At 39.9% G+C, this 26,459-nt stretch overlaps 1 protein-coding gene across 1 annotated transcript in view; it reads right to left on the reverse strand.

Annotated features, from left to right (window-relative positions):
* The window catches only part of LOC139442117 (cilia- and flagella-associated protein 61-like), a 95,048-nt gene that overhangs the window by 48,929 nt on the left and 19,660 nt on the right, over positions 1-26,459 (reverse strand). The window contains exons 16-24 of the mRNA XM_071222918.1: positions 25,571-25,750; positions 24,597-24,673; positions 23,914-24,012; positions 23,578-23,664; positions 22,770-23,026; positions 20,215-20,330; positions 17,032-17,208; positions 5,512-5,560; positions 3,323-3,492 (exon numbers count right to left, since the gene is read on the reverse strand). Coding sequence (XP_071079019.1) covers positions 3,323-3,492; positions 5,512-5,560; positions 17,032-17,208; positions 20,215-20,330; positions 22,770-23,026; positions 23,578-23,664; positions 23,914-24,012; positions 24,597-24,673; positions 25,571-25,750 — 1,212 coding nt within the window. The remainder of the gene's footprint in view (positions 1-3,322; positions 3,493-5,511; positions 5,561-17,031; positions 17,209-20,214; positions 20,331-22,769; positions 23,027-23,577; positions 23,665-23,913; positions 24,013-24,596; positions 24,674-25,570; positions 25,751-26,459) is intronic.

Consider the following 26,459-nt stretch of genomic DNA (forward strand, 5'->3'; position numbering starts at 1 on the left):
GACTCTCCTGCTCTTGACACTCATTTTTTACACAAAATTAAAAATTGATATTTTCTATGAAGTTTACTTTTACAGTTTGATTGTTAATAAATACTTGTTTTGTGAGCTTGTTTTCAATAAATACATACATGATGCACTTGACTGATATGCCATTGTAATTGTTTGACACAATCAATCTCTGAAAACAAATGAACTCATCATATTAATAAGTGCCACCTAAGTAAATTAGCGCCCAGGGCACTTATTACAGTGAATACGGTAATCAATCTTACAATTCCAGACATAATTATAATGGATTGAAAGAGAGGGTAAAGTCGCACACTAGAAAACAATGTGAATGTATGTCTGTTCCTTCTGTTTTTGCCATTGGTGTAATGTCTCTGATAGGTCAGTGGCGTTTGTTTGACACACGGCAATGTCGACTTGTCACAACAGGATCACAGTCTGCTAATTATAACACTGTTGTACATAGCATGTCATTGGACATTCTTGGAATACTCAGTTATTTTGTTGACACAAATAAAGACTTAGATCTCAGTCTATTTCTCACTTTGTTTTCATTTATGTGTCGCCAGAGTAAAGCGAACACCATTGTTATGTCGTAAGTATAGAGCTTACAAAGAAAAAACAATGGCAATCATCATGCCCAAAAACATATCCTTGTGACAACTCCAGATGGACGAGGTCCCAAGTATCCATTATGGTTGTGAAACTCTTTTCATGAAATGTCTACACAATCCAACTGGATTTGGTTCCAGTTTAGGACATATCTGGCCAACAAACAAAACTATTTCCAGTGACCTACACCTGATCAATAATCCAATCGAGACACATAATTACCCGAACATGCAATACAATTAGATATGGTTCTTTAATCACCATCTGCAGCTGCAGGTCATTGTGGGTTCAAAGTGAGACGGCCATGCCTAGCAACAGCCTTGATGTAACCAACAGCCTTACAAGAGCAGACGGCCAAGTGTCTGTTAATTATTCCTTCAAACACAAAGGCTATTATAAGCATGATACAATGGTTGGCAGGTTTATTTTCGTAAGTAAATATATAGCTGGTAATCAGCTTTTATAGTCCTTCTTCCCAATGTAAGATTAATTTACTTTTCCGATGACATGACTTCGGCTGTGGTTATTATTGCATGTTTACTCGGTATGTGCATTAATTAAAGCAATCAAGGTGGGGGCAACAGTAGACATCATAGCATCAGATCTGACACTGACAGGAAATCTGCATCCAATCAATGAGTAAACAGTGACATCAAACTCAGGTCCTGGATTTAATATGCCTTAGGGTGGGGGTAGCCTAGTGGTTAAAGCGTTCACTCTTTATGCCACAGAACCAGGTTCAAATCCCCACATGGGTACTTTGTGTGAACCCCTTTCTGGTTCTCTCGCAGTGATGTTGCTGGAATATTCCTTCAAAGTTCTCAGACTGTTTTTATGGACTGCATTGATGGATTTGGTTGATGATTATTTTTCAAAATAATCCGTCCCCAAGGTCCACACACTTCTGCCAATGATGCTGGAGTGCCTTGACCCTACTGGTGTTGTCCTGGTTGATGTAAAATGTCCTCCACTGCAGAAATGACGTCATCATCATTTGATTAATGCTTGCCAAACAGTTCTTTCTTCAAGTCTTCAATCAGACTATGCTAATTCTGACTGTGCACATGTTCACAAGTGCACTTGTAGTATTTGAGGACTAATTCAGTTTTTTTCTATAATTTAATTAAATGAGTGAATTGTCCATGAAGCTTAGCCTTGATATCCTCGCACAGTTGCCAAAGCATTTTAGCATTACGTTGGCCATTAACCGTGTGTAGTCCACAGTACGATTTGTTGGAATCCCACAAAACCAAAGCCATCACCTTGCCAGCTGATGGAACAGACCTTGCCTCCTTCTTCAGAGGCCGAGACATTGCATGTTTCCACTGCTTTCGCTGTTGTGTAGCCTCTTGTTGATGGTGAATGTACTCTACATCCTTCGTAGTTAGGCTCAGAACTCTTCAGCTACCCCTCACAAAAAAGCAGCGTACCTTTCTCACCCACCCGACACCACACAACACGGTTTAGTCCAACCAAGCCTTTGTTCTCAACAGTTATAAATCAGTTTCTCGTTTGTTGCTGGTAAAAGCAAGACATGTTTTTCAACCCACAAACCACTATAGATGACAGTGTGCAACCAACCTGGCAGGAGGTAAGGAAAATATTTATGACCATAAACCTGATGCTTAAAACCAAGAGCTTTTATCTGGTGAGTTGGAGAACAGACTGAGGAACAACCCCCATTAGGTTCAGAGACACAATGAGTAACATGTGTTACTAGTGGAGTGTATGGGATTGTACAAGCTGAATGGTCTTGGGCTCATGCACCTCTAGACTGAAGGTCAGGGGTGTACACAAAGGTTCAGAGATACAATGAGTAACATGTGTTACTAGTGGAGTGTATGGGATTGTACAAGCAGGGTTCATGCACCTCTAGACTGAAGGTCAGGGGTGTACACAAAGTTTCAGAGACACAATGAGTAACATGTGTTACTAGTGGAGTGTATGGGATTGTACAAGCTGAATGGTCCTGGGCTCATGCACCTCTAGACTGAAGGTCAGGGATGTACACAAAGTTTCAGAGACACAATGAGTAACATGTGTTACCAGTGGAGTATATGGGATTGTACAAGCTGAATGATCTTGGGCTCGTGCACCTCTAGACTGAAGGTCAGGGATGTACACAAAGTTTCAGAGACACAATGAGTAACATGTGTTACCAGTGGAGTGTATGGGATTGTACAAGCTGAATGATCTTGGGCTCGTGCACCTCTAGACTGAAGGTCAGGGATGTACACAAAGTTTCAGAGACACAATGAGTAACATGTGTTACTAGTGGAGCGTATGGGATTGTACAAGCTGAATGGTCCTGGGCTCATGCACCTCTAGACTGAAGGTCAGGGGTGTACACAAAGTTACTTGCATTTTGTGGTGTAGAAGCCTATTCAGCTTGTAAATCATGAATTAATTTCGGTGAAATGTCAATCTTGTGACTTTTATCAGATCATCAGTTTGGTAACTCAAAGAGCAAACTGGTTCACTAGCCATCATAGTTAATGCTAGTCTGCTAGCTGGTTTAGGAATCTCTGAAATGATAGCGGTGTATGAATCTACATCAGAACATTGCTATATGCAATAAACCAGAAGTTGTTATCCATAAAGTTGTACGTTTTTCTTAACTTCCAAATCCATTAGTCAGGGAAAAGTGGTGCATGGACGCCATGCTAACCATGATACAGTATAATAGGAATGTTTCAAAACTTACCGCAATACCAACTTCTTTAGAGTTGAAGTTAGCATGTGTCCACTGGTCGGCATGGTAACGGCGCTGAAACTTGGTGATGGTGCCAGCACCTCTGATGGCGACATCATTGGTGTGGAAGGAGGCGTCAATCACCAGCTTACCATCATATACCAGACAAGCATCGTTGATAGCTGCAAGGACACAAGGTCATCTTACAAATGGATAAAACTCAAAAGGTCAAAACTGAATCATCCTCGATCATCCAGGGTCTTATATCTTCATTCTAATATAATAACTACCCTGGACCAATACCCTACAATAGCCCATTTTAAGATGCAAAAAAAAGATAAGGGGGTTTGAGATGTGGACGTCCAAAACGAAGCATTGGTGGTGAATGGGTCTAGGGTAGTTATCATAACAGAATGAAGATATATTACCCATATATACTGGTACCATATGCCCATAAGGGTTGAATGATCTTGCGTAATAACTTTCTGATATTTGTACATGTGCATTTTCGCGATTCTCAATTCTGATTCATTAACTGGACCTATGAGACATCACAGTGCTTCATTGTCAAGAAAGTGTAAGATGAATTGATTACCTTATCATTATCTGAACAATAAGCTGCCTTCATTTCACTTTTTTTTCTCCATTTTCTCTTAAAATGTCAATGTGTAAAATATAGAATAACCTAATCGAAACTCAGAATGACGGTTTATCTGTCCCTCATGAATGAAAGCTGAAATGTTTTAAGTCCCTGACCAAAGGCTCGGGTTTAACACCATTCATTCACTCGGGACAGATAATCAGTAATTCCTTGTAGCTCGTTGGTTATTCTCTAAATGTTAAGCTGTTAATCGCGAATGGACATTTTTTATTTCTTGGTTCACAGAATTGTTTGGTGTAAAATCTTGGTCAGTAGGTGGGGATTTCTAATCTTAAACAACAGGTGAGAGGTTTTTTATCACGAAGGGATGGATCTAACACGAAAAAAAACCAGAAGCAATATTTCCCCAACCATCAAACAATGGACTGAACGTGCCAGCTTGGAGCTCTAAAGCTTGATAGGATACCTTACCATCAACATAACACTAAAACAGCATACAACTGCATGTACTTAAGTGCTTGACTCCCCATGATAACATTAAGCCCTGGTGGTGTTGATGAGAGAATAGCATGTGGACATCCACCGGGCTGACATCAGTGCATAAACTGGTGAAACATGGGCAATAACCAGTGAATGGGACTGGTACTTCTTCCCATCAGGACATGCCACCTGGCTGCAGCGTAATGAAATACATGTGATAGTGACATGTGATTCTGTCAAACTAGCCTAAGATAACATCAAGTAAAATGTTCTTGGAAGTGTGATCATATTTCTTGGAATGCTATTGAGACTGACAAGACATTTGACACACCAGCTGAATGATAAAATGAATTTCAATGCTGCTGAAGCTGTCTTAGTGGCGGTCGGGTAGCCTAGTGGTTAAAGCCTTTGCTCGCCCCGCTGAAAACCCGGGGTTCGATTCCCGACATGGGTACAATGTGTGAAGCCAATTTCTGGTGTCCCCTGCCGTGATATTGCTGAAATATTGCTAAAAGCGGCGTAAAATCGAACTCAACAACAACTGTCTTAGTGCTACAACTGTCATAAGCCTATGTGAAAGTATAAGAATTACAAAAGTCATAGCACTACGGTTGCTTTGTGAAACAGGGCCCTGAATGATAACATCAACTCGAGTGCAGATGAGAAGTGAAATAACAGATGCTATTGACCTGACAAGGATTGAATTAACAAGGATTGATGCGCATTGATTATGCAACTTGTTCTTATGGATTATTTTTTAAGTAAATAACCTCACACTGTCCACCCTAATTACTCAGTTTTACAATTTGCGTCAAACACTGCACACAACAATAGTGCGCTCACAGCTGCACAGCCAACAGCTTGCACTAAAGTGCTTAAAAAAACAAGACCGTGTTAATGTTTCATTACTGATATCATATTTCACCAAGTCCATTTATCTCACAAATTACATTTGGTAAATTTATTTGTGAGGATACATTTCCAAGTGATGTGATGGGGAAGTTCAATAACAAACATAACGTTGTGACAAAACACTGGCAAAACAGAGTTACCCCGGTAATGATATCCAGCTCTTCTAAATTGAATTCAACTATTTTGTATGATTACATCTACGACTCACCTTTAAAGGAATCAAAATCAACACTTTTGCTGAAAAAGGGGAAAAGTGCCTGAAATAAAAATGAAAATATGAAAACATGAATTAAAAAACAATACTATTCAAACATTGCATATCAATTTGATAATAAATAATCATTTCTATCACATATGTGTTTTTTAAATTAATAAACAATATTTATTTAAATTTCATAATATTCACAAATTGAATAAATTAAATTCATGATATCTGAAACATATCATTATTTGTAGACATCTATTAATCAAATTAGCAATATCAAAAATAACTTTTATTTTATTTATCATAAACATTTTATAAAATCACAAGTTCAAGATAGCAATAAAAATAAAAATTCCCCATTCTGCAATAACCTATCGCTCACACATAAACATGGTTATCATCGACCTTGTTTTAGGCAACATTTTTTCATCTAACAGATTTGGAGTGAAGGAACCCAAATGCCAGACTAATGCATCAAAAAACATGTTGCAATATCAAAAATAGATTAATTGATATCAACAACTTTTGTTTGTTAGTTGTTGTAGGTGGGGATCAGCAATAATCGAGCTATATCATGGCAGCATGTAAATAATCAAGACTGGACTAGGTAAACCTCAGTGGCTGATGGCAAGAGAACTGGGCCCCGTTCCTCAAAGCAATCTTAGCACTAAGGTGATCGTAAGTCCCATACTTTAACATGGGCTTACAATCATCGCCGCGCTAAGATCGCTTTGAGGAACGGGGCCCTGATCCAAAGGGGCATGATGCCATACCCTAAGTCAAATTACTCAGCCTGATCATCGTATCCACTTCCGTTGACCTGTATGTCAAGCTTAGATCACTGGAAACCAATACTATCTTAGAGACCCCATTGTGTACTATGTCAATGAGGAGGTTTATGTCATTGCTGTACCAAACATTCAGGTGAGATAGCAATACAATAAAAATAATCATGGAATATATTAAGAATATTTTTTGAGCATGTGTGTCATACTGATTTTACAAAACAAGTGTCAGAATTCTAGCTCTTGCTTGGGAAATACACAAATTCTTCCACAAGTTTTGTAAAACCAGTATGACACACAAGGCAAGCATAATTTCTTTATTACCCATTTTTTCTTAATCCATTTGCGCTCCCTTTCAGAAGAATGCATTGATCGTGATCGTGACTACCGTATTAGAATTGTTCGTTTGTTATTTAACGACGCTCTCAGCCATATTCCAGGACCGACAATCCAGTGATTGATATCATGAGCATTGATCCACGCAATTGGGATCGATGACATGCATCAACTAAGTCAGCGAGCCTGACAACCCAATCCCGTTAGTCACCTCTTACGACAAGCATAGTCGCCTTTTACGGCAAGCATGGGTTGCTGAAGAGCTATTCTACCCCGGGTCTTCACAAGAAAACCACAATTGTTGAATGACATTAAAAATCTTCAACTATGCCATTGTTTCTAGTATGATGTCATTCTGACCTTACGTCACAATATGATTGGAATGTTGTTAACAATGCTGTCTGGCCGACGTAAACTATACACTGGTAAATGTGAAATGATATTTGCAAAAGTGCAAATACAACTTTTATGAACTCAGTTATTTCACCCACAAGCATAGATGCTGATCCTGACACACCTAGGTGAAGCAACTGTGTACAATGAATTGTGGTGTCTTAGAAGTCTTAGAAGTTTTCTGTTGATTAATAATAATCAAAGTAATTTCAAATCTGACATAGGCCTACAATCTTAAACTGTCAAGAGCTTATGAACATTTTAATAACATCTACGGTAAGAAGCATAAGTCCATAACATTTCTGTCTTCATTGAGAAACTGTTCAATGGAGCATTTGAACATTACATCACAGAAATAATCCCAATTATTGACAACAATGGAATCAATTACTGCCCGGGTGATGTGTGTGAGTGACAGCTATGTCAACACTGGGTGTCAGTTTGCTTGACATGACTGTTGAATACACCGTCCCTCGGTGCAGCTTCAGCCCAACGCCACGTCAATATACATCAATCAATCACAAAGAAGCCCAGTCATACCATCTCCTGAAGCTGTGGATTAGTCCTCACAAATATTTATAGAGAAACACTCATGACCACTAAAAAGCAACATCATGAGTTGGAGTGAATGTTTGTTTGTCCTGTAGAACTCACGACACGAATTCACTTACAGCTGGACTATATCGTTGCATCTGACAGATGTAGGGCTGTTACGATTCATGCGCATATTTGGTGAATTGGACCGTATCACTTCATGAATTGAATCTGTTATTCGTGGACACAAGAATCGAATATTTACGGAAAAAATAAAACGAGTGTTTTTTTAACTAAAATATCCAGAAGAACTAATTATATGCATACTTAGATTTCTTCAAAGACAACACTGTTATATACTTAATTTGACAGTAATGTGGTCACTGGTCATTGTCACATTTTAGCAGATACTTGTACCTGGACAAGTGCAGAATATAAATGTATAATATAATAATAATCATTAACACTGTCAACATGGTCAAACCATATCAGAAAATATATTATTAATAGCTAAATTTGACCATTGGTCATCTCTAGCTCATTACTCTACGAGATGTAAACATATTAGCTTGCAGTCGGCAGCCATGAAAGCCTTCCCCTGGCTGAAATGCCTCAGAAAACAGGTAACCTGGTAGTGGTATGTGATAATGAATGGCGACAGATCACTAATATAGTTTTAGCAATTCAATGACTGTTTGTTGTCAATGCTAGCCATGGTCACTCTGGTGCAGTTACCCACGTGCCTTTGAGTAGTCACCATGTTGGAACTATATTTTCAATCTCTTGAATATATTTAGGAGTGAGTGAGTCAGTGAGTATAGTTTTACGTTGCTTTTAGTAATGTTCCAGCAATATCATGGCGGAGGACACAAGCAATGGGTTTCACAGATTGTACCCATGTGGGGAATCAAACATAGGCTTTAACCACAAGACTATATCCCAATATATACTCAACATTAAAAGTTCCTGTGACAACAATATTTCAGTGTATTTTTCAAACAATTAAAGTTTGGTTTTCAATATTGGAGTACATGTATGGAATCAAGTCACAAAAACGCAACTGCTACAGAAAAGTATGCATTCCATGCAAAAGTTGACTTTTATGCAAGCCCCTTGCATTTCACTACCCAAGGATGGGTATAAAAACATGTGCGTTAACGGGATTCCATATGCATTGTTTAGCATCATGCTGATAAAAACCACTCAGAAAAACAACAAAATTACGCAATTATTCAAAGTTACGAAATGCCAGGCCTGTCCGAAAATGAGAGTCTGCGAGCCATTGGTATGTTTGGAGCAGGATCGAGTCAACATGATGTTGCAAGACAATATAACGTCCACAGAAACACCATTTGGTGTTTATGGCAACGTTGCCAACAGACGAATGCAGTCAGAGACCATCCTAAGAGTAGCAGGCCACGCGTAACAAATAATCGACAAGACAACTGGATTCGAACAACACACCTACAATATCGATTCCAGCCAGCAACAGTGACTGCAAGAAGCATCCCTGGCCTTGGACGAATATCTTCACAAACTGTACGTCGTCGCCTCAGAAGTGCAGGGATTGTTGCCAGAAGACCCGCCAGATGTCCCATTTTGACAAGGAAACCACCGTCAAGCACGTCTACAGTGGTGCAGACAGCGTCTACGCTGGACAGCCATGCAGTGGGGACAAGTTCTATTCACTGACGAGTCTCGTTTTCACCTCAGCCACAGCAATGGACGGATTCGAGTGTACCGACGTCGAGGTGAACGTTACGTCAATCATTGTGTCATGGAAGAAGATCGGTTCGGGGGCGGCAATGTTATGGTATGGGGTGGGATTACAGCAAGACAGAGGACCCGTTTGATAGTGGTATAGGGAAATCTCAATGGACAGCGCTACCGCGACAAGATCATCGGCCCTGTTGTTCTACCGTTTTTGCGTCATCATGGCCCAGGCATTACCTTTCAACATGACAATGCCGAGTGACATATTGCTCGACTTCTCTTCAAAAAACAATGTGAATGTCATCCCTTGGCCGGCTCGCTCCCCTTATCTCTCACCAATCGAGCACATGTGGGATGAGATGGATCGGCGCCTTCGACATCAACCACGTGTTCCACAGACACTCCAGGAACCTCGAAACATGCTCCATCAGATATGGACAGATATCCCACAAGACTTTGTGCAACGCCTGGTCCATTCCATGAGATGAAGATGTGTTGCTTGCATCGCAACCAGAGGTGGACACACGCTATTGATTTGTAAATTTACATTTTGGCAAGTTCATGTTTTTTATGAAATCACGCATTTTCTGAAGTCAGTAAGGCAAATTAAACCATTTGAACACTTTTATCTGTTGCAAACCGAAATTGTTTCAGATTTGGTAAAAAACATAACTTTGCATTAAATCTTATTCAGTGTCAAAGGAACTTTTGTTGTCCAGTATATTTAGGATAAAAACTTCTAGATAAGTAAATATAAGACGAACGAAAATTAAAAACAGATGAACAATTCATGTGTAAAACATTAATGTGCAACCAGGAGCATGTGAGGTGGAATGTCCCATTTCCTACATTTACAGCCAAGTTTCTTTGTGAAATATACCCACCCCCACCACAATCCTGCAAAGTCTAATTGTGAAAATGCTGATGTTGTCAAAGAGATTATTTTGTCAAGCAAATTCTATTTGCAATGACTTACAAAGCTGATAATGCGAGAGAGTCTTCAAGTTTGTCAAGTTGACTGCTTTTTTACGCAGTTTATTTTTATACCATGGAGATGCCGCTCGATGTTAGAATATAAGACAGCTACACGAGAAATCGCATTGAAGAAGTAAGTGTGGTTTATTTCACGATAAAACATTGTTCTATCATGACATCATTTCTGGAGATTCGATCATACACTTGCAACTTGATGTCCTCGTATATTGGACAACATATTTTTTTTAAAGGGCTGTGCCTGGTGAGTTGTTCTCCATAGATGTAGCTGGGCAACGCAGATAAATGTGACGGCCGAACAAACGCATCCAAAAGTGGGCGAGATATGACAATCGGTTTTGGGTGAACAAGTACAGGTAATCAACATGAGGATTAAGTAAGGATAGGATATATGGATGCGCCCTTCATGGTTTATTCTCCCTGCAGTGTTTTATTGTACGATAAACAACGACCATCAGTCATTTACTTCTTAAATAGAATAAGACAATAACAGCTGTTATTTACTGACTTAAATCCATCAAAAATTAATTTTGTCAAATGGAAACTTTTATACCCATCCCCACTGCCATAATGAAGGACTTAAGATTTTATTCAACATCAATTTTTGTAAATAGACCCTTGTTCCAAAAATATTGATGAAAATGCATTACGCAATGTTGAAAAATATTTGTAAAGCTTGCAGCTAAGTAAAGGGCTGCATCTGCCATAATGGTTCTGTTTCATGGATAGATTATTCAGTCTGTGAATAAAACATGATTGGCAATGTCAACATGCGTCAAAACACTTGTCTGTGATTGTGCATGTAGGTGTGTGGGTTTTTCATGTTCAAAAGCTCTTGAGCTATTAACATGATTAACATGATCAATAAGAAATAACGACATCCCAGTCCAGTTGTTTATATTTTCACACCTGGAAATGATGTGAGAGTGATCGACCAAAGTTGCATATTCACATGGTCCTCCATCTTCCTGAGGCAAGCGCGTCCACTAGCCTTTTTATCAAAATGTTGCTTCCACTAGGCTTTAATACAGGCAAGCGGACACGCTTGCCTCAGGAAGATGTACAATCTCATTAAAATCAGATCTTAGTTCTCGCTTTCGCTAAACAAAGATCTGAGGACATTCCATTAAGGGTCACGTCAGAACGACCTTTCATCCAACCAATCAGAGCGTCGCTTACCAGATCATGAAAGTGACAGTCGGAATGTGTTTTCTAATCATGCAACCACGAAATATTTAACACGGGGTATTCCAAACGACAGTTACGGGTTTTATGATTGTATCCATACAATCTAGGCCATCTATAAGAAATTCCAAAATATTCTTTTTATCAGTTTTAATTTTTTTAATCTAGAATACGTCAAAATATATTTCGAAGTGTAGTCGCCAGTTTGAAACTAGTGTCGTAAAGCTCAAGAAAGCTGCCTTCTGATTGGCTAATGTCGATTTCTTGTCAGTCATTTCATTGGTCGGTCAAACTTTGCGAAAGGTCGTTCTGACGTGACCCGTAATGGGATGTCCTCAGATCTTTGTTTAGCGGTAGCGAAAACTAAGATCTGATTTTAATGAGATTAGAAGATGTAGAAACTTGGCTTTGATACAGGTTAGTGAACATGCTTGCCTGAAGAAGATGTAGAAACTAGGCTTTGATATAGGCTAGTGGACACGCTTGCCTAGGGAAGATGTAGAAACTAGGCTTTGATATTGGCTAGTGGTCACGCTTGCCTCGGGAAGATGTAGAAACTAGGCTTTGATACAGGCTAGCGGTCAAGCTTGCCTCGGGAAGATGTAGAAACTAGGCTTTGATATAGGCTAGTGGACATGCTTGCCTCGGGAAGATGCAGAAACTATACTTTGATACAGGCTAGCGGTCACACTTGCCTCGGGAAGATGTAGAAACTAGGCTTTGATATAGGCTAGTGGTCACGCTTGCCTCAGGAAGGTGCAGAAACTAGGCTTTGATACAGGCTAGTGGTCACGTTTGCCTCGGGAAGATGTAGAAACTAGGCTTTGATATAGGCTAGTGGTCACGTTTGCCTCGGGAAGATGTAGAAACTAGGCTTTGATACAGGCTAGTGGACACGCTTGCCTCGGGAAGATGTAGAAACTAGGCTTTGATATAGGCTTGTGGTCACGCTTCCCTCGGGAAGATGTAGAAACTAGGCTTTGATACAGGCTAGCGGTCACGCTTGCCTCGGGAAGATGTAGAAACTAGGCTTTGATATAGGCTTGTGGTCACGCTTCCCTCGGGAAGATGTAGAAACTAGGCTTTGATACAGGCTAGTGGTCACACTTGCCTCGGGAAGATGCAGAAACTAGGCTTTGATACAGGCTAGTGGTCACACTTGCCTCGGGAAGATGCAGAAACTAGGCTTTGATACAGGCTTGTGGTCAAGCTTCCCTCGGGAAGATGTAGAAACTAGGCTTTGATACAGGCTAGTGGTCACACTTGCCTCGGGAAGAAGATGCTTCTCAAACGCCCTACTTTCCAAAACATATGGCCACCCGAAAGTTTTAAAGTTGAACTGCGTTCACCAATAAGGCTTCAATATAAGTATGCAACTTTAGCCACTAGTCCGAAGCCAAAGTCTAGTAACATTTTGTTCAGTCTAGTAACTTCAGCTAAAAACACTCTACACAGGAACATTAAAATCTAATAAAAATGATGCAAAGAGGTATTTCGTGGACAGTAGAGACAAATGTTTTTGGCACAGATTTCACTACCCTTAGCTACTCAGAGCTGAAACACAGTTCTGAGAATTGATTAATTGACAAAATGGCAGGGAGCACCCAATGGGACCCCACCTAATACCTGGGCCCGGGATCATGAAACTAACTAACCATATTTTGTCTTAACTCTTAAGATTTAGACTTAAGACCACATTTTATCTTAATCGGGGATCACGAAGCTCAATCTATGAGAATATCTTAAGTCGAAGACAAAATTTGATCTCAAGTCCTAAGACTGCCCCTGAGTAGACTTAAGACAAAATTTGTAGCAAGAAAGATGGTGGAGGTTGTTCGCCTCATGCGTTGCCTAGGGGCTAAAAAGGACAAAATAGCAATTCATCGGACATTTCGAGACCGATTCAACCCTCTTGATCTGTACAACGACGAAGAGCTCTTTGAGAGATATAGATTTCGTCGATCTTAGGAAAATGTGCGTCAGAAAAATAACCTCGGCATCCAATGATGACAGTAGTGCGATATTACGTGCGCGTCTCCCTATGACGACGGTCTTAGACTAAGACTTAGCTAAGATTTTGCTGAGACCGTTTCAAGATCTAGTCTTAGACTGAATCTTAGCTAAGCAAGATCTTAAAAATTTAAGACAAAATTCATGCTTAGCAAAATTTGAGTTAAGACCACTTTCATGATCCCGGGGCCTGGTTTCTAGAGGTCATCAACATTAATATTACAGTTATCATGTGCTCATGCTGCCTAGTGCATCACTGTTATCATGGTAACAAGGATTATTAGAAAAACAAACAAACAAAATGCAAAATTGCAAATGTAGTTAAAGGACAAGACACAAGCAGTATTCTCATGGGACGCCATGATCTATATTAATCATTTTCCCCAGAAACAGTTTACCTTCTCAGCAAAAGTAACATGTTGTCCAGGAAGCGTAAATAACCCTGATCAAATCAATAGGATGACTATACCAAGTTGTGATTGGATAATACAGTCTATGCTGCATATCCGATAGGCTAGGCGTTGATCCAATCACAATATATCCAATAGCGTTTACCAACCCACACATACATTAAGGAAACAAGGTGAAGATTAAATAACCATGATGCTTATATGGCAACACTTGTTCACTATGGATCCACTGATTTACATCAACACGGATGTGAAAATGGTGACAGGAAGCATCACAGCATGTGAGAGAAACATTGGCAGGACAATCAATCCAATTAATCATTTCAGGTGATCTTCCTTGGTCCAACATCAGCCAAACAATGATAGCTTTTGGGTTTGGAAGGAGGCAATAAAACTACCTTGGGGGGTCATGATAGAAAAAACGATCAAAAGCTCTACCCATGTCATGAACGTTTCATCTACCTAAATGATTTTGTGCTTCATCTACCAATTTACAACTACTTCACCACCCATATGATCACCACTTCATCTACCCATGTGACCACTACTTCATCTACCCATATACAACCACTTCATCTACCCATGTGACCACTACTTCATCTACCCATATGCAACCACTTCATCTACCCATGTGACCACTACTTCATCTACCCATATACAACTACTTCATCTACCCATGTGACCACTACTTCATCTACCCATATACAACCACTTCATCTACCCATGTGACCACTACTTCATCTACCCATATACAACTACTTCATCTACCCATGTGACCACTACTTCATCTACCCATATACAACTACTTCATCTACCCATGTGACCACTACTTCATCTACCCATGTGACCACTACTTCATCTACCCATATACAACCACTTCATCTACCCATGTGACCACTACTTCATCTACCCATATGATCACCACTTCATCTACCCATGTGACCACTACTTCATCTACCCATATACAACCACTTCATCTACCCATGTGACCACTACTTCATCTACCCATATACAACTACTTCATCTACCCATGTGACCACTACTTTATCTACCCATATACAACCACTTCATCTACCCATGTGACCACTACTTCATCTACCCATATACAACTACTTCATCTACCCATGTGACCACTACTTCATCTACCCATATACAACTACTTCATCTACCCATGTGACCACTACTTCATCTACCCATGTGACCACTACTTCATCTACCCATATACAACTACTTCATCTACCCATGTGACCACTACTTCATCACCCATATGATCACCACTTCATCTACCCATATACAACTACTTCATCTACCCATGTGACCACTACTTCACCACCCATATGATCACCACTTCATCTACCCATGTGACCACTACTTCATCACCCATATGATCACCACTTCATCTACCCATATACAACTACTTCATCTACCCATGTGACCACTACTTCACCACCCATATGATCACCACTTCATCTACCCATGTGACCACTACTTCATCTACCCATATACAACCACTTCATCTACCTATGTGACCACTACTTCAACTACCCATATACAACTACTTCACCACCCATATGATCACCACTTCATCTACCCATATGATCACCACTTCATCTACCCATGTGACCACTACTTCATCTACCCATATACAACTACTTCATCTACCCATGTGACCACTACTTCATCTACCCATATGATCACCACTTCATCTACCCATGTGACCACTACTTCATCTACCCATATACAACTACTTCATCTACCCATGTGACCACTACTTCATCTACCCATATACAACTACTTCATCTACCCATGTGACCACTACTTCATCTACCCATGTGACCACTACTTCATCTACCCATATACAACTACTTCATCTACCCATGTGACCACTACTTCATCTACCCATATACAACTACTTCATCTACCCATATGATCACCACTTCATCTACCCATATACAACTACTTCACCACCCATATGATCACCACTTCATCTACCCATATACAACTACTTCACCACCCATATGATCACCACTTCATCTACCCATGTGACCACTACTTCATCTACCCATATACAACTACTTCATCTACCCATGTGACCACTACTTCATCTACCCATATACAACTACTTCATCTACCCATATGACCACTACTTCATCTACCCATGTGATTACCACTTCATCTACCCATATACAACTACTTCATCTACCCATGTGACCACTACTTCATCTACCCATGTGACCACTACTTCATCTACCCATGTGACCACTACTTCATCTACCCATATGATCACTTCTTCATCTACCCATGTGACCACTACTTCATCTACCCATGTGACCACTACTTCATCTACCCATGTGACCACTACTTCATCTACCCATGTGACCACTACTTCATCTACCCATATGATCACTTCTTCATCTACCCATGTGACCACTACTTCATCTACCCATATGATCACTACTTCATCTACCCATGTGACCAATACTTCATCTACCCACATGATCACCACTTCATCCACCCATATGATCACTTCTTCATCTACCCATGTGACCACTACTTCATCTACCCATGTGACACTACTTCATCTACCCATGTGACCACTACTTCATCTACCCATGTGACCACTACTTCATCTACCCATGTGACCACTACTTCATCTACCCATGTGACCACTACTTCATCTACCCATATGATCACTTCTTCATCTACCCATGTGACCACTACTTCATCTACCCATATGATCACTACTTCATCTACCCATGTGACCAATACTTCATCTACCCACATGATCACCACTTCATCCACCCATATGATCACTTCTTCATCTACCCATGTGACCACTACTTCATCTACCCATGTGACACTACTTCATCTACACATACACCACCACTGCGTCATCTCTGCTGTGTCTACCTATGTGACATAACTTTAGTATATCAATTGGTAACTATTCTCGGATCAATTCCCATCATTGATTAATTAACAGTCCTTCAAAACAGAGGATAAATATGAATTCAAACTTCACTTTTAATGTGGACTGTAAATTAATGTCGCAACTCTACTGAGCAAATCACTTCAGACAATTAAACAGTACTGATTTTTTTTATCACCAAACCTAAATAGTTCTCTTGAATATGGCTGATACTGTGTCCTGCCATACGACTTACATCACACTGTACATTGAGAGGATGACTTGTGGTGGTAAAATCAAGGGAGGTAACTTCACTGCCATCATCGGTGGTGTTGTAGCGAGCAAGGATGCAGTTGGTGTGGACAGTTACACCAGCAGCTGCTAGATTATCTGTGATGGTCTTCTCCACGGTTGGGTTGTTTACACAGGTCACCTTCAACAAAACAAAGTTGGCAATATCAGAAGATGAAGAAGATATCACACTTTGGTAACACTGACCCTTGACTATAGTGACAAAAGACACAACTTACAGAATGGAAGTGCTAGGCTCAGCAAACATATGCGTTGTTTAGGATGTTACAGTGTCCAACCAATCCCCATTTCAGTCCCCTCATCTAACAAGCTCTGGACACAGGTCATACGCCCTTGGATTCTAATGGTGGGACATTTAGTCATATGTCTTTACAGCCTAAACTCAACACAGAAGTGACAACGGTTTCATAACATATTTTTCTTCCATACATTTATTCAAGCCTGTACAATGCAAAATTCCTTATGCACCTCATCATGGTAAAAGCAAAAGTGTGGCTGCAGACAAAAATATGCATTATGAGGAAAAATAAATACACAAATATGTTCAGCCAATATGATCAGAGTATTTGAATATGAAACAATGTTAAAAAAAATATGATACTTCTGAGAACATAATAACAGGAAATAATAAATATTAAACATATCCAAAGCCAATTACTCATATTTGGAAGGGTCGGTTGGGTAGCCTATTGGTTAAAGCGTCCGCTCATCACGCCAAGGATACAGGTTCGATTCCAGACATGGGTACAATGTGTGAAGCCCATTTCTGGTGTCCCCTGCTGTGATATTGCTGGAATAATGCTAAAAGCAGCGTAAAACCAAACTTACTCACTCACTCACTCATATTTGGACTGCACAATTCATTACTGAAAAGGGCCCTTCACTTCTGACTTGTATTGTTCTGTAGGTGTTTAAATGTTTTTACCCTACGATACACACGAATGGAAACCAATTATCATACGTTAAAACATGGTACCAGTGTAATTGACAAAATATCTGAAAAGAATTTCATATATAATATGTGTAATAGTTGACTATCAATTTGCTGTAGGAATTATTGACTTATTCCAGCTGTCACCATACAAGCACAGAACTCCTTTAAAGTGGCAGTCAATAAGCTCAAAACCAAATTAAGCTGCTTTCGGGTTGGGCTTAACACCACTTTGAACAGTATATCAGTTCAATTATGGCATGTAAGCAGGTCTGAGAGGTACTTTAAACACTTTGGTGTTGTAAATCAACAATCAACAATTGTCATCGTCGGCTGATACCAGATTGTGTGGCAATATAGGCAAACTCTGTGAGATTAACAAACAGGCAGGAAAATTAATCCAGTAAAATAACTTATCTTGACATACTCACATTTTTTATTATTTTCATTTGATGCATTTTATATACCCGACACCATTTTTCTGATATTTTTGATGATCTCTTTTCCAAAAGCTCTTTCATAATAAACACAATTTAGTTCATCATTTTTGGATGTAATATTCCTATAGTATTTATATCTTCCTTTCTTGAGTAAATACCTGTATATTAGATTGTGAAATTTCTACACAAACAATTTGTGCACATTATGTAACTGATTTTAAACTGGCAAGACAAATGGATCAACATTGTCAAAGATAAAACCATTTTGGGGAAGACCGCAGAAACTGCAACATAAAAGTGTCAGGAGCATATAATTCAAATTTGAGAAAGTCAGTCAGTTAGATTTTAGAAAAAAGGAAACTAACACAGGTGTACTCAGAAGCATTTCACAATTCATGAATTACAAAAATTTCAGTAAAATTTCAATTAGGAGAAATCTTAAAATCTACATATTGTTGTAACTGTTGTACTTCACTTCATGACGTTAATGTTCGTCAAATTAACTCAGCAGTCTAGGTGTTAGTTATTCCTACTTCTAATATACCGGCTGTGAATTATTCCTACTTCTAATATACCAGCTGTGAATTATTCCTACTTCTAATATACCGGCTGTGAATTATTCCTACTTCTAATATACCGGCTGTGAATTATTCCTACTTTTAATATACCGGCTGCGAATTATTCCTACTTTTAATATACCGGCTGCGAATTATTCCTACTTCTAATATACCGGCTGTGAATTATTCCTACTTTTAATATACCGGCTGTGAATTATTCCTACTTCTAATATACCGGCTGCGAATTATTCCTACTTCTAATATACCGGCTGCGAATTATTCCTACTTTTAATATACCGGCTGTGAATTATTCCTACTTTTAATATACCGGCTGCGAATTATTCCTACTTCTAATATACCAGCTGTGAATTATTCCTACTTCTAATATACCGGCTGCAAATTATTCCTACTTCTAATATACCGGCTGCGAATTATTCCTACTTTTAATATACCGGCTGTGAATTATTCCTACTTTTAATATACCGGCTGTGAATTATTCCTACTTCTAATATACCGGCTGTGAACTATTCCTACTTCAAGTATACCGGCTGTGAATTATTCCTACTTTTAATATATCGGCTGTGAATTATTCCTACTTCTAATATACCAGCTGTGAATTATTCCTACTTCTAATATACCAGCTTTGAATAGCACCAGTGTAACATGAGGATCTACTTTCACATCACTGAATAGCCTGCTAACATTGAAGTCGGAATCATGTCAACAATGACAAACCTTGACCGAGGTACATAAATACTACAGCAGACAAACTGGAGAATAACCTAGATTTTAAATATTACTTATAATCTTCTCTTTCTAAGAAAAGATAGAAAACTATGGGTTTCTCGATGTCAAGTGGTGGGATCACCTCAGTCAGTACATTGTTTTAATTTGTCTGTCACATAAAATCATCTGTGATATAATGACCAATGGCATCATCTCAAATTATTTGTGTTTCAATGATGTCACATCGGCATGAGCTTCTTCACAAAAAGTAAAGAAACAATTGGCTGCATTAGCCAGTCACCATGAAGCACAGTTCATAATGCAGGGGTGAGAATGTTTTTATAAAAAAAACACTGAAACTAAGCCTCTGGATCTTGGGAACTATATGATTTATGTGTATATTTTAATGACGTATCCTTGACGATCCCTGACTTAACTAAATCTGCAGAATTCTGCAGATCCACAGACAATACCTCATATGCAAGTGGTGGCTGGACGAGACTGATGCGACTGGGTTCCACGCCGGCACTCATCAGGGTCTGCACACAGCAGATCGCATCCAAGGTGTTGCCATACACCACTATCTTCTCTGGGAAAACAACAAACAGATCAAGTCATAATTGGCAAATAAAAACTGAAAATTGACACTTCATCAAAATGTCAAGCCACAGGAACATGCTCCACAACCAATCTTTAAGTTCTACGAGTATACTTCACTTAACTACACTACAGACAGTAAGAAGATTCTTTATGGAACAGGGTCCTGGTGTGTCTGTAAGGTAGTGAGTGATTTATTGTTCATGCTACAGGCAGCAGTGATCCAGCTATACCTCAGCAGGTAGCAGACCAAATGCTCCTAGGAAATTTGCCTCCAAGGAAAACTGATCCCTAAGAAACTGTGACCAGGAAAATGTATCCCAAGGAATCTGTACCGAGGAAATCTACCCATGAAACTGTCCCTAGGAGACCTGAGGTCAAGGTAACTGTCCCTTGGAAAACTGCCCCTAGGGAATCTGAAGCCATGGAAACTGTCCCAAGGAAAGCTGACCCTAGGGAATCTGAAGCCAAGGAAACTGTCCCAAGGAAAACTGCCCCTAGGAAAGCTGACCCTAGGGAATCTGAGGCCATGGACACTGTCCATAGGAAACTGCATGAAGCCAAGGAAACTGTCCCAAAGAAAGCCAGTTACTCATATTTGGAAGGGCCAGACGCGTAGCCTAGAGGTTAAAGAGGTTTGATTCCAGACATGGGTACAATGTGTGAAGCCCATTTCTGGTGTCCCCTGCTGTGATATTGCTGGAATATTGCTAAAAGCGGCGTAAAACCAAACTTACTCACTCACTCATATTTGGACTGCATGATTTATGACTGAAAGGGGCCTTTCACCTCTGACTTGTATTGTTCTGTAGGTGTTTAACTGTTTTTACCCTACGATACACACGAATGGAAACCAATTATCATACGTTAAAACATGGTACCAGTGTAATTGACAAAATATCTGAAAAGAATTTCATATATAATATGTGTAATAGCTGACTATCAATTTGCTATATAAATTATTGACTTATTCCAGCTGTCACCATACAAGCACAGAACTCCTTCAAAGTGGCAGTCAATAAGCTCAAAATCACATTAAGCTGCTTTCGGGTTGGGCTTAACACCACTTTGAACAGTATATCAGTTCAATTATGGCATGTAAGCAGGTCTGAGAGGTACTTTAAACACTTTGGCGTTGTAAATCAACAATCAACAATTGTCATCGTCGGCTGATGCCAGATCGTGGGGCAATATAGGCAAACTCTGTGAGATTAACAAACAGGCAGGAAAATGTATCCAGTAAAATAACTTATCTTGACATACTTATATTTTTTATAATTTTCATTTGAAAGTTATAGGAAAGCTATCCCTAGGAATGTTGTTCCTAGGAAAACTGCTGTCAGAAAGCCTCTTGAGCCCAAATATCTATTATTTCGTTTTGTTGTTTAGTTTCCCTTTTGTTATCCTCTATTTCCTTTCCTTTACCATTTTCCAATTTCCATATGTACCAAAATGGCAGCCTCCAGCCAGGAGTGTTAACCATGTCCTTGTCCAACATTTATACAGTCTTTTGTGTTTAAACAGCCTTGGCGTCCTATATCCACCACAAGCACCGTGTTTACAACTGCCCCAAGGAAAATGTTCCTAAGAAAACTGTCCGTAGGAATGCCAACCCTAGGCGTGACACCCCTAGGAATGCCGCCCCAGGAATGCTGCCCCTAGGAAAGCCGCCCCTAGGAATGCTGCCCCTAGAAAAGCCACCCCTAGGAATGCTGCCCCTAGGAAAGCCGCCCCTAGGAATGCTGCCCCTAGGAAAGCCACCCCTAGAAAAGCTACCCCTAGGAAAGCCACCACTAGGAATGCTGCCCCTAGGAAAGCCACCCCTAGGAAAGCCACCACTAGGAAAGCCACCACTAGGAATGCTGCCCCTAGGAAAGCCGCCCCTAGGAAAGCCACCCCTAGGAAAGCCGCCACTAGGAATGCTGCCCCTAGGAAAGCCACCCCTAGGAAAGCTGCCACTAGGAATGCTGCCCGTAGGAAACTGTCCAGTAATGTAAAAGCACAGGAAAAGTATTTTGGGAAATATTTATAAGCTTATGTTAAATGTTGAATGTTAAATGGAAGCTCCAAATCCATATGTTCAAATTGAAATGGCTACTGAGAATAAACATGTGTATTTGGAAATGTAGGCAGTGAGGAAGCCTTTAAATAGGTGAGAATGTATCTGTTTCAGAAGTTCCAGGCGCTGTACATGCAGCAGTCTCCTTAACCTCTAACTGGCAGAAATCCATGGGACAGTTATCCTAGAATCATCTTGGCAGCCTGTAAACAACTGATGCACCAGGAAATCAGTGGTTGACAGCAAAAACATCAATCCTTAATGACACCAAATCAGCATTTTTCATGCCGGAACCTGAACCTCATTGGTCCAAAATGATTATCTATGTATTACAGAAAAGAACAACAACATGTCAAATGCATCAAATCTTACTCTCAGTCTTGAGTAGACCATTCTCCACCCTGTAGAGAGCCACTGAGGAATCATACGCATCATTGGTCAGAAACAGGTTCTTGGGCACACTGCCCGTGTGTCTGCGATCAGGGCTGTTCTCAAGATCAGCATTTGTCTCCCCTGCCTCAATGTCAGCATCAGTTGGACATGGGACCTGATACTGCTGACCAGTGCTGATAACCAGGTGGTCAAATGGGACGACGACATTCCCATTCACCACCACAAGCTTCTTCTTCCTAGGAGCAAAAAGAAATCCTAAATTGACACAACTGACAGTAGATGATAAGTCTTATAAATAATATTTTAACATAAACCAAGAACAATAAGCTCTTGAGACATTTTACAAATGGATGATAATTAGTCTGTGCCAAACTCTGCTCGCCTGAATTTGTCTCTTAAATGTGAAATAAAATGTTAATATCTGGTCTATTTGTAGCTGAGATAAGCAGAGAGAAATAGATTTCAGGGCTCGGACTAGTGCCCAAAGTTGCAGGCTGTAACGGTTTGCCTTTGTCTAAAATCCATCATGGACCTCTGCGGTTGATACTATTATTACAAAGCATTTAAGAACATAATTTTAATTGTATGAACATATCAGAATCTAATTGTTTCAGATTCCAAGACCTTTTCACAATTTGATATCTTTTTCGTTTAGAACACTAACCAATTTTAAGTTTCAATGCCATGGATAACAAACATGGCCCTTTGTGGTTCGAGACATCCTCCAAAGCTTAATGATGACCCCTTCCTATATTATTCCTATAAAACTTCCACTGCATAGTAGTACCTGTCTATGGCTGTCATCTTGCCGTACACCACGTTGACCCATGTCCGCAGTGCACTCTTGCTGTACTCCTCCTGGCTGTAGCAGTGGCTGCAATACACAGTCACATACTACAGTCATACAAGTGTGTTTTTTTACGATTTTAAAACAACACTGTGTACTCTGCAGGTAAGTGTAAATGTTTATTAATTTTTGTCAAATTTGATTAAAATAGGGTTGGCAGATCCATAATCCTAACAGTAAAAAAAATTAAAATCCTTACTGTAGCTTTAACATGAACTGCATGGGGAAAAGGACATGTACTTGATGGCATGTGAGATTGTTGAGGTCGCAACTTACCTGGTGGAGAGGAAGGAGTCTCGGAGGGCATCGGGCAGCATCTCCCCAGGGATGCCATGTGGGGATATGAGCGTCAGGTTGTTGAATCTCAGGTGGGGGCTGGCAAACAGTACACCAGGATGAGGAACATATACATCAGGGCTTGGTCAAATGGCTTTCATTCATTTTCTTTTTACACCTATCCCCTTCCAGTTAGTAACTAACTTTTTGAGCTGTTTGACAATACAATATATCCTAAATTAACATTTCAAAATGTCACACTGGACTAGGATTCTTCTCTACATATAATAAAGCTGCTGAAGAGCAAAGAGAGTGGACACCTCCCTTAAGGTAGTGGAAGATCACGTACCTGACAACAGTGTTTACAAACTTCTGAGCAACGTTTTCAAAATCGGGCATAAATGACCAAGGATGTCTAAGGCACTGTAGCATGCTGCACAGAGTTATGGCCCTTAGTATGTCAGGAGCTGCTGATCAAAACCCTGGTTCTCCCTGATTATGATCCTTTTCATAAAGTGACAAACAATACTTTCCTGGTAAATATAGCTGACATTACATGACATAACTGAAATATTGTTAAAAACTGCTGATATACAAAAAACACTCACTCACTCACTCACTCACTCACTCACTCACTCACCCACTCATTCACCATCATCAGTAGCAGCAGCGTCACTACTCACCAGTAAGCCAGAGTTTCCAGGAAAGAGATGCCCACATCAGATGCTCCAACCACAACTATCCTGGCATTGATGGTCACCTGATAAAACAGAGAGTTTCAAGGCTTGAGTCACCAAGTTTAAGGATTTTGTGTCATAAAATGATTAACAGTGAGTGCCAACTTCAAGGACTTTCCAAGGCAGATAAAAATTGGAGGCCTTTTCTGTCCAGACTGCTTAATTTAATTCATGCATATATCATCAACATCCATCATAATAGCAGTAAGCTCTTACTCACTCAAATAAATAGAAACAATTGTGGCTAGAATACCAGATACTGGATACCTTCCGCCATATTGGTCAGAAATGTGCACAAGTCCCTTCCTTAGTAACGGTTTCTCAGTCTTTTAGCCGCCTTTCTAAAATAACGGGGGGGTTTGGGAGCTTGCCTCCTACACAACAACCTAAAACAAATGCTATTGTAAATAAACATCATTTTCAGTTTCCAAAGTTAATGAAAAGTACTAAATGTTTGTTGAAATGTGGCCCCGATGGATGTCCCTGAAGAGGTTGCTGCACGCCCTTGTTGAACTTCTTTTTTCAAGTAATATTTCGATATTTATGAATTGCTTTGATATTAAATATTGAGTGTGTGAGTATGGTTTTATGCCACTTCTAGTAATATTCCAGCAATATCATAGCGGGGACACCAGAAATGGGCTTCACACTGTGTACCCATGTTGGGAATCGAACCCGTGTCTTTGGCGTGACAAGCAGACACTTTACCCACTAGGCTACCCGAGCGCCCCTTCAATTTTGTGGTTTAAACATATTAAAGCATGTCAAAGGGTATTTTTTTCTGCTTAATATGGGCTTCATCGCCCGATATTAAAACAAACATCAAACAAACATGGCGGATAGGTATCGAGTAGTCTGTAGTTGTACCACAATTGTTTAGAAAGAGCTAAAGCTCCAATATGACCAGCGACTCGGCTCACCTTTGGCTCCAGTGTCAGCTTTCTGTTGATGTGGTTGAGGGCATAGGGCTCCTGGTGTTTGAGCACTCTCTGTGATGGAGCATTGCTCTCCAGCTCTGTCAGGGGGTAGACAATCTGGCGGCGGGCATGGACAGGCACTAGGTTGTTGAGACAGCCCACCAGGGAGTGTTTGTCCACTATCTGAGGTGAAATACATCTGGGATTCACCATCACTCAAATATAAATGTGTCAGTGGGCTGGCTAAGTGCTGCATTGTACTTCCAATATCTAACATCCTGTAGGTTAATGTTCAGTTGTAGAAAAACAAACATTAATCAGGGTGTTGTAGACATCTACCAGTTAGGGTAAACCCACAAGCACATGATTAGGGTGTAATCTGGGATTTAAACCTATGATCATCGGATCCTGGCACAGCTAAGGAATGCAACTCTGCACAGATCTTGTCCCCCTAGATGTGTGCAAGCAGTGAGCTTTTTTGTAATGAGCTAGATTGCTAACTCAATATATAATGCAACAGTACTTAAAATACAAAATAATCAAAACAAAATGTAAATAGAAGAATAAGTGAGGTTAGTAACATCTGAGCTGCATCAATATCCTTTATATTCCAGGGCCCACTTGCACAAAGTGGTAATAGTGCTATGACTATCCTAAGTCTATGGTAAAGTATGAGAGTTACAAGTGTCATAGCGCTAAGATCACTTTGTGCAAGTAAACAAGGTAAACCAATGGCTGAATCTGTTGATACACAAATCACACAAGCTAAGAGTCAGCCTTTCTAAGTGGTCGAAAGTCAAAGTACCGGTACAAGTTTGTTTCATTTTTTTTTCCTTTGTTTACCACCACCAAGTGTTCATTACACTGTCACTGTAACAGCTCCCATACATTA

This window comes from Haliotis cracherodii, unplaced genomic scaffold (genome assembly GCF_022045235.1).
Source record: "Haliotis cracherodii isolate W230 unplaced genomic scaffold, xgHalCrac1.p SCAF_5, whole genome shotgun sequence".
Lineage (NCBI taxonomy): Eukaryota > Metazoa > Mollusca > Gastropoda > Lepetellida > Haliotidae > Haliotis > Haliotis cracherodii.